The sequence below is a fragment of the Antedon mediterranea genome, chromosome 7 (assembly GCF_964355755.1).
Source record: "Antedon mediterranea chromosome 7, ecAntMedi1.1, whole genome shotgun sequence".
Classification (NCBI taxonomy): Eukaryota; Metazoa; Echinodermata; class Crinoidea; order Comatulida; family Antedonidae; genus Antedon; species Antedon mediterranea.
The window spans coordinates 8198810-8217731 of NC_092676.1; the positions used below are offsets into that span (position 1 = coordinate 8198810).

Below are 18922 nucleotides of genomic sequence, written 5' to 3' on the forward strand. Positions count from 1 at the left end.
TGCTGCAACTGCTCAAAATACGGTATAAAAATACGGTATAAAATACGGTATTTTTTATACCGTATTTTTTAGTACCCCGTTTCTGCTAACAATACTTCTTGGGTGGTCGTGTTAAATTTCATCTTTTTTACCCCAATTGCCATTCATTTATTTGATCGATAATTAAAAGTCGCAATAAAGGAAGTTTTACGTTTCACTTTCAACAGCCTAGCCCTAGTGATAGAGATGTTGTGAGAGCACAGAAAGCATCGTAATGGGGACAATTAATTCGTTCCCTCCCCGAGTTATTGTATTTTGCAATGTTGTACTGCTTTCGCAGGCTCTTCAGCTTTGAGTTTACTTGCTTTGGAGACCAGTCTATTCCATTACTCCTGCTTTATTTTTTTAGAAATGTCTTTATAAATGTGGTTGTCCCTTTTATTACCTTTTAGTTGGCCAGAAATTTTAGCTTCCCCACACACATTTATTTAGTAAAATTGTGACGTCTTCGCTCCACATTTTCGCCGAATATATCTATACACGTGTGTAAAGCAGCTGACAGCGACAGAAATAAAAACACGAATGTTGACCTTTTGTCATGTAAAAAAAAAAATACGGTATTTTTTATTGGCAGCAGAAACGGGTACAAAAAATACGGTATAAATTTGTAAATACCGTATTTTATCCACAAATTTTGTGGGGAAAATACGGTATACAAAATACGGTATATTTTTTATGAGCGCAGTTTCTGCTGCCAAAAATATACCGTATATATACGGTATTCAAAAAATACCGTATAATATACGGTATTTAGTTGGCAGCAGAAACAGGGCCATATTAAAAATGTCTTAATACATACTTTTAAGTTAAATCTGTAAAATACAAATGTGGTGTTTGTCTATATGGGCCTTTTGACACATGTGAGCCCGATAAACAAAAACAGAGAAAAAGAAATAGAAATAAACCAGTATTGGTTATAAAGTTATTTAATATGAATAACAAGTCATCGTTGCAACATACACGTGAAAGGAAAACATACAAAAAGGAACATTGGGATACTGTGAAAGGGCCAAATACACATGTCTCAAAATCGTAACTGAAAACAAAATAAAGAAGGAGATGAGGAAGGAGTTAACACGATTTTACTTAACCAAAAACTGGCGTGGTAATCCGTTGACAGCGTGAGGGTAAAGAGGAGATACTACAAATGTGATGTTTGTCTATAGGCGTGCATATAAGTCTAGTTTTTGTTTCACTTGAGGGACATGTGATGGAGCGGACACTTGTCACAATGGTAATTGTTTGTTTTTAATCAAACAAACAATTACCATTATCCTATATAATTGGTGGTTTTATGGTTCAACTAAAACTAGTATCGTGATATTAGATAATTTCCTTCCAAGAAGGATATATGAATGTTGATGTGGTGAGAAATCTGTTTGTGGTATACCTGCACGGGATATGTGTGAAATGCGTAATAACCATGATGAACAGTTTGGTGTGGTATACCTGCACGGGATATGTGTGAGATGCGTAATAACCATGATGAACAGTTTGGATTCTGATCTCATCTTACTCAATTCATTTACAGCATATACACCCATGAGCTCATTCAGACCTTATTAGGGACTTTTAGATTTTACATCGACTACGGTATGTCGACTGCTACCGTATTACGTCATTTTTATGATCGGCGCATGCGCTAGGCAACTGGTACGTCGACTGGCAAATTGGAGCACTTGTTCAGTGGCATTTTGACGTTCGTCCTCTGACATGAGTACTAGTGGATGTCATTACGTCATACGTTCACTGGCACGTCAACGTCAACTTAATGTAAATGTTCATATATCTGTCGACGAGAACAGTCGACTACGACCCATGTGGACGTGGCCGCCGTGTGCACGTTCATTCATTCTAAAAGTCCCTGTTTACCCGGGTAAGTCGGTTAGTTATCGCTAAATTTGGTTTACCCGAACGAACTGGCCCACAAAATGTCGGATTATTTTGTACCTACTGTCGAGGTTTGTAAACTTTATTTTAGTCTAATACCAACTACATTTATGTTATAAATTCTGCAACATAAAAGTTCTTTAGTATTACAAACCAATTATTAAATATTTAACAATAGTTTTTAGACTCTAAAGTTCAAAGAAAGTAGCACAAAGCAGAGTAGCTGGACAAATTGAATTGAATAAATACATCCGAGTGTACTTTGTATTTGATGGAAAGTGAACAGTCATTCAATTCAGTGTGTTAACCCTTAAATAACGAAAGGGTATTCAGAGTATGGTGCTATCTTTTTCAACCTCTACTGTCCTTACAATAATAGGTTGTATAAATTTGATAACGCATGATATTTGGTATTTGATTGGTTAACTTCCTATCAGTTCCGCTCAATAGTAGTCCTATTGCACGGTAAACGTGCTATACTATGTAATAGTTCTAATTTAAAGTTTCAAGTGGGTTGTGTACATTCGAAAACCAACTCAAATATGCACCCTATCGTATATACCTGTATAACGTTTCAACTCCGCGCCCAAAATTGGAAGGCATGCCTTTTTAAAAGTACCCCATTTATAATATGTATTCGTTAAATAGCAGAATATTGATTTACACGGCTCCACCTTATTGAATAGGCCTACTATTGTCACTATTCAACTCAACATTCATTATTATTATTTCATTATTAACAATTACACAGTACATTATTTTACTTATGAGAAAGATAATTGTTTTAAAGTTCTGTCTATTCAACCATTTTTTGATCACCTTTAATAATTCATAATTCTTAAAGTAGCATTATATTAGAACAATCAAGTTGAGAATTTCACACGGGTTAATAGGTCTATTTTACGAAAACCTTTATGATACAAGCCAAATCCTATTTTCAACAAGGCATTAATAATTAATTCACAAGAGACGATAGAAATTACCAATATATAGGAAACATTAACATAAAGAGTAAACTAAAGGTCCGTATAAGTCGCCATATATTGACTCGGGATCGGATGTTTGATTCTCCAGAGTGAATTGTTCAAAAAGGTTTAAAAAATCTGCTATAACAGAACAAAGTTTACCTATCATACGAGTATCAAGAGTTTTAATAAATTAAACGCGTGCTCAACAACGTTACATTAAGATTTCTTTTATAGATCCGACTGCTTATTGTTTCATGCACAGAATTGCTAATTATGGCGCTCCGTAGTTAACGAACGTTACCGTGAAACTTTCAGCCAATCCGGAAGCAATTATAAATCGTGTATGCACGCAAGTGTATTCGTTTTGTTTAGGGTATCAATTTGATTGGTAATGATTGTCTGGGATTATAGTAAACACCCGGTTAATGCACTGTTTCAGAAAATGTATAATCCATACACGTCACATGGATGGAAAAAATACAGAAGTTTTTATAGGCCTACTATAAATAAGACTTACCTATCATTTTTAGATTCAATATGGCGGGAGAGGGATAAGGTTGGTACCCGCTCTGGGCAGGTATCTTTATTTATTAGCTAGTTTGACTTTTTTTAAATAAACAACAATTTTTTTAAATAAAAAAACCCAAACAATTGTTTCAAATTGATTGCGTCATTGTTTACGTCACTTTACCGCCAATGGTGACAATAAATAAGTAGTACTTGCATAATATTGTTTTTTAGTCTCATAACCTTCTGCATGTCGTCATCGTATACGCCACCTTCCCCACAAACACCTCAACAAAAACAGGAACGACATCAAAGAATAATACACACAGGTACAGTGAGACTACAGGGATGAGTTATAACATATAACTTATCATTGCAATTTTATGTAATTAAACTCCTCCTTGCCAATGACATAGCTTCATATGACCAACATAATTTTGGTATTATAATCATTAACAACGCCATTGTCGCGGCCACAGCCTCCACAGACGCGCATCACCACAAAGACAATTGCAGTAATTACGTATAGTACGAAATAATTACGAATACTACTGGTTAGTCAAAACACTTTATATTTAAAACCCGAATCTTTATATTTTTCTTCCATTATAATAAATATTGTGAACAAAAAATATACATAATGCAAACAGAAAGTAAATAGCATACATCATTTTGCTTTCAGAAGTAATGAAATGTGTGGGTTTCCTAATTAAAAAAAAAAGAAAGATAAAATACACCTTTTATCAGGTGATGTCATCTGGCGTTCCATAAACAAATCATCATTTTCTAAATCCAAATATAAGTTACATAAAAAAACTTTCAGGAAATTGGTTGGGTGTATTAGAAACGAGAACATATTATTGGAGAACAACATCTTTTGTTTCTATATAGTATTCTGTGTATAGTTTGTTACTTTCGTCAAATTTGTTATTGTTATTTAATTGCACATTCTGTAAAAACTAAAAAGTACAATTCGATTATATCCAATATACTAGATAAAATATTAGACAAAATCTAAATAATAATGTAAAACACAAAATGGCACATAAATAACACAGTAGAACCCTATCATTTGGGACATCCAACCCTATTCGGGGGAAGGGGGGGGGGGGGGCACTGTGAAAGTTTACAATGAAACGTTCGTGGGGCTGTGGAAATGATGTTTTAACCTATTCAGAGGACACCCCTGCTGTGGACAATTTGTTTGGTTCTTTTAGTAGGATTCTGTATTTGAAAATCAAACAAGACAAGACTAAAACTCTGTCTACACTATCAAACTTTATGTGACAAAAAATGGTAGTAATATGACATCATCACACTACCATAGTTTGGCACATAGCACCTTTTTTTGTCAAACTAGTTTGATAGTGTAGACAGAGCTTAAAGGATACGATTTAAAATCATAAATACTAAAAAAATACTTACTACAATTTAATCAACATAACAAAATACAATGGCCGTATAATTATATTAAAACTTCTTGTAGTAGTTTTGTGGGAAAGTGTCCCCTTAGGGGTGTCCAAAAGATGGGATACTACTGTATACAATAATATAGAGATTCATTAAATCCAATGGAACCAAATAAACAACAGATTTCTTCATATAAAACCGTCTAATTGCACATAAAAAGCACCTTGTTATAATCCACAGAAGAACTTCAATAATTTTGTCAACTATAATTGTTATATAAGTTAGGTTAAAATATATAATACATTGTTCCTACTCTAATTATTTGTGTCAATTGATATCAAGGTGTAGCTTTTCTAAAGGGAATGACTTTATTATAATAATTATTACCGCAAACGTTACATCAATAAAAATATATAACAAAATACTATTCTTTAAAAAAAAAACTTATATACATTTTATTCTTAATTATACAATATAATGTTATGAACTCTCTTTTACATTTTGCAAAGTAAAAGATAATTTAACTAAAACACAAATAAGGTAATAATAAATAAAAATACTGCAGTCTAATTCATTTTTTCATTTACGCTATTTTTCAGAAATAAGGTTCTCGATGCATATAACTAAAGTTCTTCTACGTGCAAAAGCTTCATATTATTTTATATAAGTTCACAAAACAACCATATCGTAAATCAAACAGTTTTTCATGTAAATATTATATGAAAATGTCATAAACTAGTGTGTATATATATATATATGTATATATATATATATATGTATATATATATGTATATATATATGTATATATATGTGTATATATATATGTATATATATATGTATATATATATGTGTATATATATATGTTTCACTACAACTATAATACTATATCACCATCAAAATAAGATTTTAAAAGAATATAATAACATTTAATTAGATTTTTCAAACAGTGTCCAGTTTATATATGTATATATATATATGTATATATATATGTGTATATATATATGTTTCACTACAACTATAATACTATATCACCATCAAAATAAGATTTTCAAAGAATATAATAACATTTAATTAGATTTTTCAAACAGTGTCCAGTTTTAGTAGTTAAAAATTCAAGGTATCCAATGGAGTTCTAAATTGAATTGTTCTTTTAAATTGATTTAATCAATAAATAAATTTGTGATTTACTTTTTAGATTTCCTGAACATACAGTTCGCTATTTAAAATCAGATTTGCCCAATATACAAAGAAATATTTATTTTGTACTATAAATTCCTCCAAGAATTGCGCTTAAATACATACACCTTGAGTTGCGATGTGTGAGCAGAAAACAGACGTTGCTGAGCATGATTGAGATACATGTAGTATTTATCATTATCCTTTATTACATCATTATCATGAGGCAGTTATGAGTTTCATACAAGGTTTCTATCACCATTGCTTCAGACTGGTGAGTTTTTACTTCAAACAGCAATTCAAATCTTAGTTGGGTTGCAGCTGTACAACTGCGTGCAACTCCTATTTTCTAGTTGCTTTTGGTTGCACCACAATCTACAGTATTGTCATTTATCAGTTTGAGTTAGTAATCATTGAAATCAGGTTGCAATGGGGACAATACAAGACATATAGCCACTTTAGCTCTTTGTTTTTCTAATGGTAACATAAGCTTAGCTTAGAAAATGACTTCTTGAAATAGGGGGTTAATGTGAACACCAAGAACCAGCCACTAATAGCTCTTTCTTTTTTGAATGGTCACATAACCTTTAGCTTAGAAAATCATTTCTTGGAATAAGTGTTACTTTGAAAAGCAAGACCCAGTCACTATAGCTCTTTGTTTTTCAAATAGTGACATTAGAGTAGCTTAGAAAATCATTTCTTGAAATAATGGTTACTGTGAACAGCCCTAGACACTTTGTTTTGGAATGTCTATCACATGGAAGTTTAGTTTATGACAAGAAACAAACACCATTATCTAATCAAACGGTGAACTAACAAAGTTCCACAATTTTGATAGAGCTGAATCTTCTTCCATATTTGATTCTTCTTCAGTCCTTTCCTTCTCTTTCTTTGTAGGGTTTTCATCTTCGTTTGATACCTGTCCAGGAACAAGGCTTGCCATTGATCCCTGATCACCAGTTCCATCTGAGAATTTAATTCCAATAATAAATTTTAGAAATTAAAAATCGGTCCGTTGATATCTAGGCAGAATACATACCTAGAAAGATTCAATCAAGAAAGATTTAACAAAAATCAATAATGACGTAAATTAATATAAAATAAATGTTTTACCTGTATCTGACTTTTGTTGATTTTCTTCTAAAACTGTGCCCTTTGACCCCATGACAGGTGACAATTGTGCTTCTTCCTGACTAATATTTTTAGTATCTCTTCTTTCTACCTTTTCCTGTTGATCTAAGGGTATGCTTGTCTTCTACAAAAAAAATGAATTATTTTCTTTAGGAATTAAATGAGATCCACCCTCTATTATTTTTTTAGCATTCACAAATGTACTTCTTTTTTTTTTATTTCTGTATAAAGATAATACAAAAAAACAGCAAAAGCTGAAAGCATTGTATGTACATATTAAAAATAAAACATTATGGGCTGGAAAATCAATAAAATATTAAGCAACAATAAAAACCAAATAAAAATACCATTGAAAAAAATACAGACAATTATGAGATCCTATTGCACAAAGAGGTAATAAATTATTTGTTTAAAGCTTATATAAGATTTATTATTTTATTATTTTTAGCTAAAATCCAATTTGAGAATAATGCTTTAATATATATAATTTAACTATGAAGTTTATTTACAAATTGCACTAAAGTTGGTATGGGTGACATCCTGAGTTTTAAATTTAGGTATTTTAAGCTAATGATTAGATCTTAATGCTCTTGAAGGTTTGTAATACGGGGGAAGCAAAACAGTGAAACCTTTGGATTTCAACAGCCTATTGCCAAGTGTAGGAGTATATCTCTTCAAAGCCTCTTTGATTTGGACTTGACTGGCACCATTATTAGTGAAGTCATGATGACTGTGGCAGATTGTACGCTGCATTCGGACGTCGCAAGAAATTGGTCTAAAAATAATTTTCTAATAAACTAAACATAGCCAAATGGATACATTTTATTTGAGAGGTGTACCTGCTTGAATGGCATGATTATCAGTTATATTAAGTAGGATGAGATACAATAACAAATTCCGAGTTTGTGCTACTCTAAAATATAGATTGTCTCTATGGTATATGTACATGGTTTCAGATCATTAGGAAATTTATAATTCAGGATATTATTATTATTAATAAAAATCAGATGGCATGCCACTTAATAATTAATATCTTTGATTAATTATATTAAACAAAACAAAAAGTTTGTAATTTATATTTAGTAGCTGTTCATAAATCCCAACAGTGCCACGTATAAATTGGATAGCATAATAAATAAAGGATAATAAAGGAAACCCCATTGAAGTCACAGAACCAATGGCAAAAGAACATTAACCTCATATTTATATTTACACGTGAAATTCACATGTTAAGACGATTCCTTCCTTTTAATGCAGTGGCTATACAACTATGATTTCCTCAATCGGAGGGTCAAATATATCTAATTATCTACTGCTTTCAGACTTAACCTTTTGACCCCAAACATTATGAAGATCATGGAAAAGAAATCATTTTTATAAAACCATATTTAGAATCAAATTTACGAACTACAATAGCAAGAGATAATTAAAATTCTTTTTTAAAATCTTCTCCTACTAAACGACTTAGTTGGTAATACGATGTTCAGATGTAGGCCAACCGGAAATTACATGATACCTTGATGGTATTATTTGAATGAGAAAAAAAATGAAACCATTATATTTAACATAATTTATTTATAGCTTGCAAATGGATTTGCAAATGGTTAGTATAAAGCACAACCCTTCAATGGGATACTCCTATTAAGGGGACACTCTCCTATAAAACAAACATTACAAGGGTAATTATATGTTTAACAGTTTAACACTAAGGCCAACCACTATTCCAGGAGAAACCCCTAACAACGGAACATCTTGTTAGGTCCTGAAGGTGTTCCCTTAATTCTGTATTTAATCTTTTTTCATTTCCCTTACAATCATTTTCATTATTTTTTATACAATTTTTAATTTGTACAAAAGACAACAACCGACAACAACTGAACTATAAAAATAATTCGAGACATGAGAAAAAAATTCCAATAAGGATCCAACTAAGGTCCCTTGGCTCTAAAACTGCTACGAAGTTACAGATTATGGCATAAAACTAATTTTTAATAATTGAGTTTTGTACTGATGATGTAAAAGGGCAATTGGCTGTCTAGTTAACATCGTCCTTGGCCTGTTTGCTACTGAAGTGGTGCAATATTAGGGCGTGTAGTATCGCTTAGTCTATCACAACTTTCCCAAGAGGCCGATCTGGCGATAAAACTATTGTTGGGTTGATTGGTGCAGTGTTGAGAAAATTCACCAATAATATATCAGAATTTACGGCAAACAACAAATGGGAGAGAACAGTTTTGGGAATATAAACAAATTGTAATAGTTAATTCTTCATCTTCATTTTTATGAGTTTCCCCAATCATCATGTTGATTATCACAGAACTAGTCAGTGTGGTGGCAGTATTCACAGCTGGTTTCGGGTTTAGTTTTGATTATTCAAAAGGAGAACTCTAAAAAGCCTATATTGACTTTATTTATCTAGATAGTATTATTATAGGTAGGTAATCATAGTGATTAGCATGTATAGCATAGTAGTACCAAATACCTAATGAGTGTATTTGCTGAATGGTAAATTAGGAATCATTTTTTAATCAATGTGGTACCACACTCTAAAATCAATGAACTATGATATAGTGACACAATCACAGGTGGCCAATATATAAATGCATATAATCAGTAACACACATGTGTTTTTATCAAGGAAATGTAACTAAATACATATTTTAAATATTGTTTTGCAGTTGAAACAAAATTGTCGTGAATAGAGCACATCTGGTATAGTGAAGGACAATGTGTGCCATTTGGGATAATATAATGTCCCATCTTTAAGGGTAAATGCACAGCAAAAGGAAGTTTTGGAATTATAGTTAAGAAGAGGTAGGAAGTACTTGGTGCACTTATTCAACCTTGTGCTCATCTGAATTGTTAAATAAAAAGTAAACTTCAGAAATAAATTATACCATTATCGCCGATGAAACTGCGGAAAAACTGACCAATTGAACGAGTGTTCCAATCAGATTGTAGAGTTATTATATTATTCCTTCTATCAGGATACGTATCGACGTATAATAAACACACGGCAAATCTAATTGAATTAACATATTCTATTATTAGGTACTTGACATTGTGAGAAAGTCTTGGAAGATACAATGGGTTAAAGTTGAAACTAATCCAGATCAACTTTAGTACAGTGACTATTTAAGAAAAAATCTTCACAAGATGACAATATCATAATCCTTTTCTACATACCTGGGAAACAATATCACATATGTTATATATTATAAAAATACAATTATACTTGGAATAAAAAAAGCCTGAATGTTATATCACATTAGTTTAATATAGCAGTAGGAGGTATGAATCAATGAGGGATTTTAAATCTTTATTATGTGCTAATTATGTGCTAATTTGAGTGGTTGTGATTCAAATATCTGCAGGTAGTCATGCAATATTATGTATTATTTAGAAAAACATAAAATAAAAAAATTGTTTTTGTTTAATATTTGTGGCTATTTTTAAATATGTATTTTTATATTCTGCATTTTCTATGACAAGTGAGAAACGTTATTTTCCATTTAAAAAAAATATATGTGGTTTATGGATCATTTTTGTTTGTAAAGCGCTCTAGAAACATTGTATTAGGCACTATATAAGACTACCTTTAATATTATTATTATCTGTATATTCTTTCTCAGGCTTGAAAATCAATTTGTTTGAACTTATCTTGTATCTTTGTTGATCTTAAAAAATTGAACACCAACCTTTTTAATTGATTTTCATATATTTCGTCTCACATAAACAAAGAATAACAAACAATAGAGAGAGACAGGATTCCCAAAAGCGAACTAAATCAAACTATCCAGTGGGTCTCCAAAAATGACTACTATTATATGAATAATGCCAATTAGAGCATATATTTCTCTCCTTCAACATTGTCGTGTAGTATTTATTTATTTTGATTGAGGAACGGCCACCTGCAGAATGAATTTAAAATATAGCTGTAAAATCTAAAATTATTTTAAGATTATCCCCTGAAAAACTTATTACACAAAATTGTAATAGTTTGATTTGACCAAAAATTGGATGGAAAACAAATGTATTTACTTAATAAACTGTAATTTAAGGCAAAAAATTAGTAATAACTAAATAAATAATAATAATAAAATAATTTCTGTCAATGAGTTTTTCGTTAACCTTAACTGTTTATTTTGTCTTTTTCTAAGTGAAATTATTATTTTTATTTGTTTTTTTTTCTACAGAAGTAAACACATTTCTTAAAACTGTAAAAATGGCCTAATGAAAGTTTGATTTTATTATTAATCTTAATTTTTCATGTTTTTTTGGGGACAATACAGTACATCTTTAATTTTTTTAATGAAGCTGTAGTGGAGTTGCAGCTTGGTGGTTAATGAGCTTGCCTTCCAATCCCAAGGTCCAGGGTTCAATGCTGGTCTAGTGCAGGGTTGTAACTTTCAACTCCACTCTAGCCTCAAATGAGACTTAGTTTATAAGCATGATAAATTAGAAAATAGTTTGTCTATCCTGTAATTGGCGAGTTACTAGCTGTTGGATGCGTATGAGAAAAAAAAAGAACAAAACAATCTCACAAGGATAAACAAAATTGGCAAGAAAACAACCATGAATTAATTCTACCATTGTTTTTATATTTGTATTGTCTTAAAAGATGAGTAATGATAAATATAAATATCTACACACTGTCTTGGGAAGAATGACGTACTGGGTTAGACACCAAATGGATATCTCACAATGGCATACAGCCAAAGTTTAATAATATAAACAAATAGACTTGCATGCATTTGATACACATTGAAATGCGTCCTAATTATTTTGTATATTAATTTTAATTATAACACAAGTGATGGTATTCTTGCAATTCGATTGGTTGATTACGCATCATGTATCATCTGGAATTAGCCCTATCTAACAAAAAAGTGATATCTATTAATGGTGGTAATTAAAGCACTCTAATGCACGTTCAGCTTTCTGTAAACATTTTGAGAATTTTCGCATTTGAAAATCAACTTGTCGTGTATGCTGTCTATAACTGTTTGTACTTTGTACAAAATTAGATGGCCTAGCTTCCCGGCCTAGCATAAATTGGATGGCCTAGCTTCCCGGCCTAGCATAAATTGGATGGCCTAGCTTCCCGGCCTAGCATAAATTGGATGGCCTAGCTTCCCAGTCTAGCATTCGTCAATGATTGGATGGCCTAGCTTCCCAGCCTAGAATTCGTCAATTATTGGATGGCCTAGCTTCCCAGCCTAGCATTCGTCAAATTGGATGGCCTAGCTTCCCAGCCTAGAAATCGTCAATGATTTTCGATGGATACATTGAATCAATGTAATGTAAATAATGAATGTTTTGTATTCGTTGAATGGAGAGAATATTTAATTTAAAGATGTATTGTCCCCAAAAAACCTGAAAAAAGAAGATTACTAAAATCAGATTTTGAATATATTATTTTGTATTTTTGATAAAGTTAATCACTTATTATATATTATAATAATGTTTTCACTTTTAAAATGACAAAAGAAATGGTTAAATTCAACCAAAAACCCACTGGATGGCAGTCAATTTGATAATTTTTAAATTGTTTTCGATTAAATTTTGGTCAAAGAGGATAACTATTATGTGACAATAAAATGGCATATTCAACAAAAAAATTTCAAAAATTATTTTTCAGGGGACAATACATCTTAAAAAATGAACTTCTCTATTTCCACCTCGTCTATGCCTCATTAAAAATAGATCAATCAATTTTTCAACTAATGAAATATTCTTACCATTCAAACTCATAAACCTTCATTACTTGTATTGTTTTATTACGTGTATTTGGTTTCTCTACACTTAATTCAAACATTGAATACAGAGTAATAATGAGTGAATTCAAAGAAGTGTGAAGGGAGATCAAAATAAGATACAAGCTTGATGATTTGACCATAAAACAACATGAGCTATGGTACAAAGGAACAGCAATGCATAGACCACAATATCAAAATGAGGAAGAAAAAAATAATAATAAAAATATATATAACTAAATATTTAATAATAACAATACATAGGACAGGCCAAGATGGGATATGTCTCATATGGTAGAGATTTCCATTTTTCCTGTTCAGAATATAAGGTACACATAGTGTCTAGACAAAGTAATATGGTATTTAAATTCATTGCTAGCCTTTTCACATCATATTAAAATATAGATTTCTTTTGGGCATTTAGCGGTACAGTAACTACAAAGACAATGATTGGGAGTTTACGATGTTTCTCACACCATAGAGCATGCTCACACTATAAATAGTGCATTGATTTTTTGGAAATAGCTGTATAGTCTGAAAATGTTTGCATTATAAATAAGTTAAACCATATCATTGACTAACCAGAAATTCTTGAACCATTAAAAAATGGAAGAATTTCTGGTTAGTGCATGATGTTCTTCTTCAGAACATGGATATTAAACATAATCTTTAGTAACAAATCAACCAGACATAGTGTTTTAACGAGGGAATAATTATTGCATATTTATCTACAGTAATATTGAGTTAATGTGATAAAAATGATTAGAAGGCAAGTCCCATTACGCTAAAAAACCTAGTAAAATGCATGAATCCATAACCTCCAAATATCAATGTAGTATTTTTAGACGTAATTTGCCATTCAATTAAGACGTAAAATAATTATAAAAATTTAAGTTGTTGGAAATTTTGTAGTCGGGTGTAATTCCTAACAGGTAAAATGTGTCACTAGCAGATATTAATTAATGATTTGTAATTAATGTCCCCACAGGAAGGTCTTGAAGTTAAAACCAAGAGCAAGATTTGTCTACTCAATCAAATGTCATTACAATCCAATGAAGGGTTCAAAAGCCAATACGGCACACTGTTACAGAGGACAGAGCAATATGTATGATGTCAGAAAAAAATGTCCACCTATCTTGGGCAGATCACAGAATTTGTTAAACTTTAAACGGAGAGTGTTAACATTTAATATTAATAGTCTGTCAAAAAAAGTAGTTTATAATTTAAATGTATATGTCAAAACGAGAAAGCAGGCTCCCCTAGTGCGCCCTCCCTTCTGTAAATAAAGTCAGGGCCATACCCACCACCACACCAATTCCCAAGCACAGATCGTCATATTTTATATTAATAATTATATTTAAAGAATCTTTGCCTTGTCTGTTTTTAACCTCTTGTTACAGCCTGGAAACCATCATGTTTTAATAGAATTTCAAGAATAACAATACTTTCTAATAGATCATTATCAAATGAAAACAAACCTGTGGAGTATCTTTAGTAGACCATTCCTCAATTGTTTTTCTTAATCTTCCCAAGGCAGACAATTCAGATGCAACTTGCTTCTCTTGTGATTCAGACTGCCTAGCAGCAGATGCACTGATGGTTGGTTCACCAGAACCTAACTTAGCACTCTGTCCAACTTCTGCCAAAGTCTTTTCTACATTTGTACGCTGCTGTTGTTCAAGTTGCCTTTGGAGTTCTTTGTTCTTTTCCTTAAGGTCATCAAGTTCATTAACCTCTGCTAGTTTCTTATCTGGTGAGTCATGATCTGAAGTGTTTTTCCAAGCTTCAACAGAATTTGTTGACCCTTCATCACTGCTTGGACTTATTTTTCTATTTGATCTCCCTGGTACTGGTTCCTTTTTGTCATTTTTTCTAACTTGATCAGATTCTGATCCATATTTATCAGTTTGTGTCAGTTTCTGATCTGGTGTGCCATTATTTTCATTTTGACTTTTTGATTCTTCTTCACTACTCGGACTTACTTTCCTATTTGACCTCCCCTGTTTAGGTTTTTTATCGTACACAAGTGTGTTCGCTTGTCCGAGTTCTTTCAATCTTACATCAAGTTCGCGTTGTACTTCCTCATAACCATTCATTTCAACGTTAATTCTGTTATTACTTGGCATGTTCCTACTCTCAATTTCAAAAGGGTAACTTTCTGTATTTCGCATTCTTTCCCTTACTTTCGTGTTGGGTTGTGATGACACATGATCTGATTCATATCTACTACCATCATACAGCTCCGGATACCCTCCCTGAAATGACTGTGGGCTGTACATAACAGTTGAATATGGTGGCTTATTATATTGTTGGGAATCGTATGTGTGGTTTGGATATTCTTGGACCATGGTACTAATTGCAAACACTTCGTCTAACATTTTATTAAGGCGTTGCCGTTCTTTATGCCATTTTCTTTGTATGACTTCAGTTCTAGTTGGAAATTCTTCATCTTCAACATGCTAGGAAAGAAAACAATTAAAAGAATTTAATAAATATGAAAAATGCAGATTTAAAATCGGTATTTTTACAAAATATGAATAAAAGACGAGAAATTTTCTTTAACAAAGACTTTAATGAATAAAATAATCCATTTAAAGCTCTGTCTACACTATTAAATTTTATGTGACAAAAAAGTGTGATGTGCCCAAATATGGTAGTAATATGCCCAAAAAAGAATTGGATATGTTTTACAATTACTAAACCAGATTTTTACAGTTTGTTAGGGTAAAGTGAAGTGAAAGCATGGTGTAACCCCTGCCCCTGTAAAATGTTTCGGTGGCGTGTATTCCAGATCGTTTAAGTGATTGATTCGTTTTAGGTGATTTCACCTTCAATCTAATAATCCTAAAATAATCCAACAATAGTATTGATTTATGTAGCACTATATTTGTTCATGTTTCCTTTTAATGGATAGGTAAAAGGTAAAGGTGAGTCCCGTGTTCTCTGAACGTAGGGGAATTAGCTGTTAGGAGCTCATTGTACTAAGCCTCGGCATTATGTGGTAGGGTGGCCAGTTCCTTTCCACGCCGCCTTTTTTCTCCCTAGTATTTTCAACCAGGTACTCATATTACAGCTGAGAGTTGGGACTGGGAGTTGTCGGGAATTGAACCCGGGTCTATCTGTATGACAGTCAAGTGTCCTAACCACTCTAAAATAAAGAATGAATGACAAGCAGTACGTTATAAAACAAATATTTTACCTGATAGTAAGCGCTAGGAACTGAAGGAACTACGAAGACACTGTTGGCATCAGAACGTTGTAAAAGTGGTTCTTGTATCGTAGGTTGACTTCTGTGCTTTGTTTTATGTTTGTAATGTTGATCATAAGGTGGGTAGTTACTACTGGAACGTGCTATAAAAATCTATAGATAAAAAAGTAACATATTTAGAAAAAAGGTTTTTATTAATACTTATAGTATATAGCAAATTTTGGTGAAATATATAGTATACTATCAAGCAGATATTTAATATAAAACCTCAAATAACTTATATAAAAGAAATGTTAATTATTATAAACAAATAAATGCCACAGAAATGTACAATATTATATTAGACAAAACAAGAAATTTAGACATAATAATAGATAAATATTTACTATAAACATTATAATAAAGCCATAATAAAAAAAGTTTACTGAATGCAAAAGAGGGATATTTATTGCTAAAAAATAAACCTGAAAGCTTTTGGAGTATTGTGCATGTTTTAATTTCAGTCAAACATGGATACATACAGTATTTCATTTCAAGCAAGATTTCATTTCTATGAGGCTGTGTTTTGTCAAAACACCGGGGTAGCCTAGGATGCACATGGGTTATTTTTAAATGCACAAAAGCCAGATGTGTACATGGGCCTCTAATTTCAAGCCCTTATCAGAGAAGACTTGTTCTACCTCCAGAACATACGATAGGCCGATATGGCCAACTTTTACTGTGTTCTGCTGCTTTGGCCGCCCAAATTATTGAAATTACGTTTAGAAGCATTACAAGAAATGTTTCCTTTCAGACACAAACATATATTTTTTTCTATGCAAATCAATGTATCTATAGTTACATAAAAAAGTTGAATTATAACTAAATAGTACTAGAACTAGACAAAATAGTGCTTGATGCTATTTAGTACTGTACATAGAGTTTGTGCAAACATTTTGACATAACAATTTCAATCACATTTATATTGCAACTCACACTTAACGTTGTCAAAATCCTACCTTTTTTTTAATCTAATTTTATAGAGAAGGCTGTAAATAACGAAACACAATAGTATATAATATATATAATAAAACATTTGAATATGATTTAACTTATAATCAATTCTATATAGTAATTTTCATATTCTCGTATTGAAATAATAATTTTTAATTTTTTTAATTGTTTGGTTTATAACGTTTTTTTTTATTTTGTATGTAGTTTAAGTTGACTGCACCACTAATGAGTGTGTTGCCACTTATCTAAAAGTGTTTGTCAATAAAGTTATTATTATTATTATTATTATTATTATCTGTTTTGATTTTTGTCACAAATTTAATTAATGACCTGTAATAATCCATCAGAGAAATTAAAAAATGTAAAATAAATTACAATAACAATTACTTCAATTTTTTACGAGCTGTTAAAACAGGGGTGAGGAAATTAGCACAATAATGCCATTGAAGGAAGAAGTCTGTCGCCTGTGATATCACTAGTAGGAGGAAGTTATATGGGAAGTTTAAGGTCCCTAGAAGTCCACTAAGAATACAGGAAGTTAGGTCAAAAATGGCTGGTCACTGTGCTGGACATTCATAATACTAACTAATTTGTATAACACCAAAGTGTAACCCAGTTTGTACAAAGGTGAACAACAAGTTCATAGGGGACAGTTGTGAATTAAATTCTAAAGATATCCAAATTGTTTACTAATTTTTCTGTTAGGGTACAAAATTTAAAAGGAGATGAGTTAAAACAGTATTGTATTGTGTTTAAATGTTTGCATAGGAAATAAATAAGTAATATGATAATAATATCTAGTGATGTCTGTAGTATAGTGTACTAGTATATTATACACAGCCACTGTCACACACAGACACTTATCATCATGAGGGCCCCATGATTTTTTATTTTTTTAAATTTTATTTTATTCAGTTGTCAACCAACAGCGATGAAACCGCCACTAACAGGTTGAATAATTGTCAGGATCTGCTGTTTTGTTTCACCCTCTATAACTAAAGTTTAAAAAAAAGTAATACTAGTGGTACACCATGTTTTTTCAATAATAAAGTAACGTTTAGAATGTCTGAACATTTTGGTCCAGAAGACGATTGCAAGCACGTAATAGCCATATAGGGAGGTTCGTTTGACCACATAGGGGAAAACATCATCATGAGCTAAGCTAGTAGCGCCCCTCCCCCTGGTTAAAGGTTTGTGTTGTAGATTTACATTAAAGTGATTAAAACATTCTCCTATGCTGTTATTTTCACATTTTGTATGTGGGTGATTAAAATGATGATGTTGTATAATTATGTTATTTAATCAGTTAAATGAACATAATAACAAAGGTGTTTAATTACAACTGGGGAAAACCCAAAACTATGTCTATAAATGTCAGGTTTTTTAAAAAAAAATGTATTTCTGTATCTTTGACTTATTGAGATTTTGTCATTTTTTCTGCTGTGTTTGAAAATAATTAATTTTTTTCTAACATTAATACATAATAATTATAATCAAGGGTGAAAATGAATTATAGTATTGAGAATCATTATCATAAGACTAAACTTTTAGACAGGGATTTTAAAATTAAAGTCCCAGGGTCTGGGTTCAATCCAACTTCACTCACAAATACGTTATCAGAATTATGTAAAACAATGAAATATGCAATTCTGTCAACAGAGAAATATCCAAACTGAAAGGTAAATATTAAAGTGTCCAATAAATGAATGAGAGGAACTAGAGCAATGTAAATGGACTCTTTGCTCCACTAATTTTATATTATCATAAACACATAAACAAACTGTATTCTTGCACAATGAAAAACGGTTAATGATGTGACCAAAATGATGTCAAACTAAAATCTC

At 31.5% G+C, this 18922-nt stretch overlaps 1 protein-coding gene across 2 annotated transcripts in view; it reads right to left on the minus strand.

The window, feature by feature from the left end:
• Positions 1-5853: 5853 nt before the first annotated feature.
• The window catches only part of LOC140055051 (uncharacterized), a 34584-nt gene continuing 21515 nt past the window's right edge, over positions 5854-18922 (minus strand). For both annotated transcript variants that reach the window (XM_072100223.1, XM_072100222.1), the window contains 4 exons: positions 16077-16238; positions 14356-15336; positions 7104-7245; positions 5854-6956 (listed from right to left, as the gene is read on the minus strand). In XM_072100223.1, coding sequence (XP_071956324.1) covers positions 6787-6956; positions 7104-7245; positions 14356-15336; positions 16077-16238 — 1455 coding nt within the window. In that variant the 3' untranslated portion in view covers positions 5854-6786. The remainder of the gene's footprint in view (positions 6957-7103; positions 7246-14355; positions 15337-16076; positions 16239-18922) is intronic.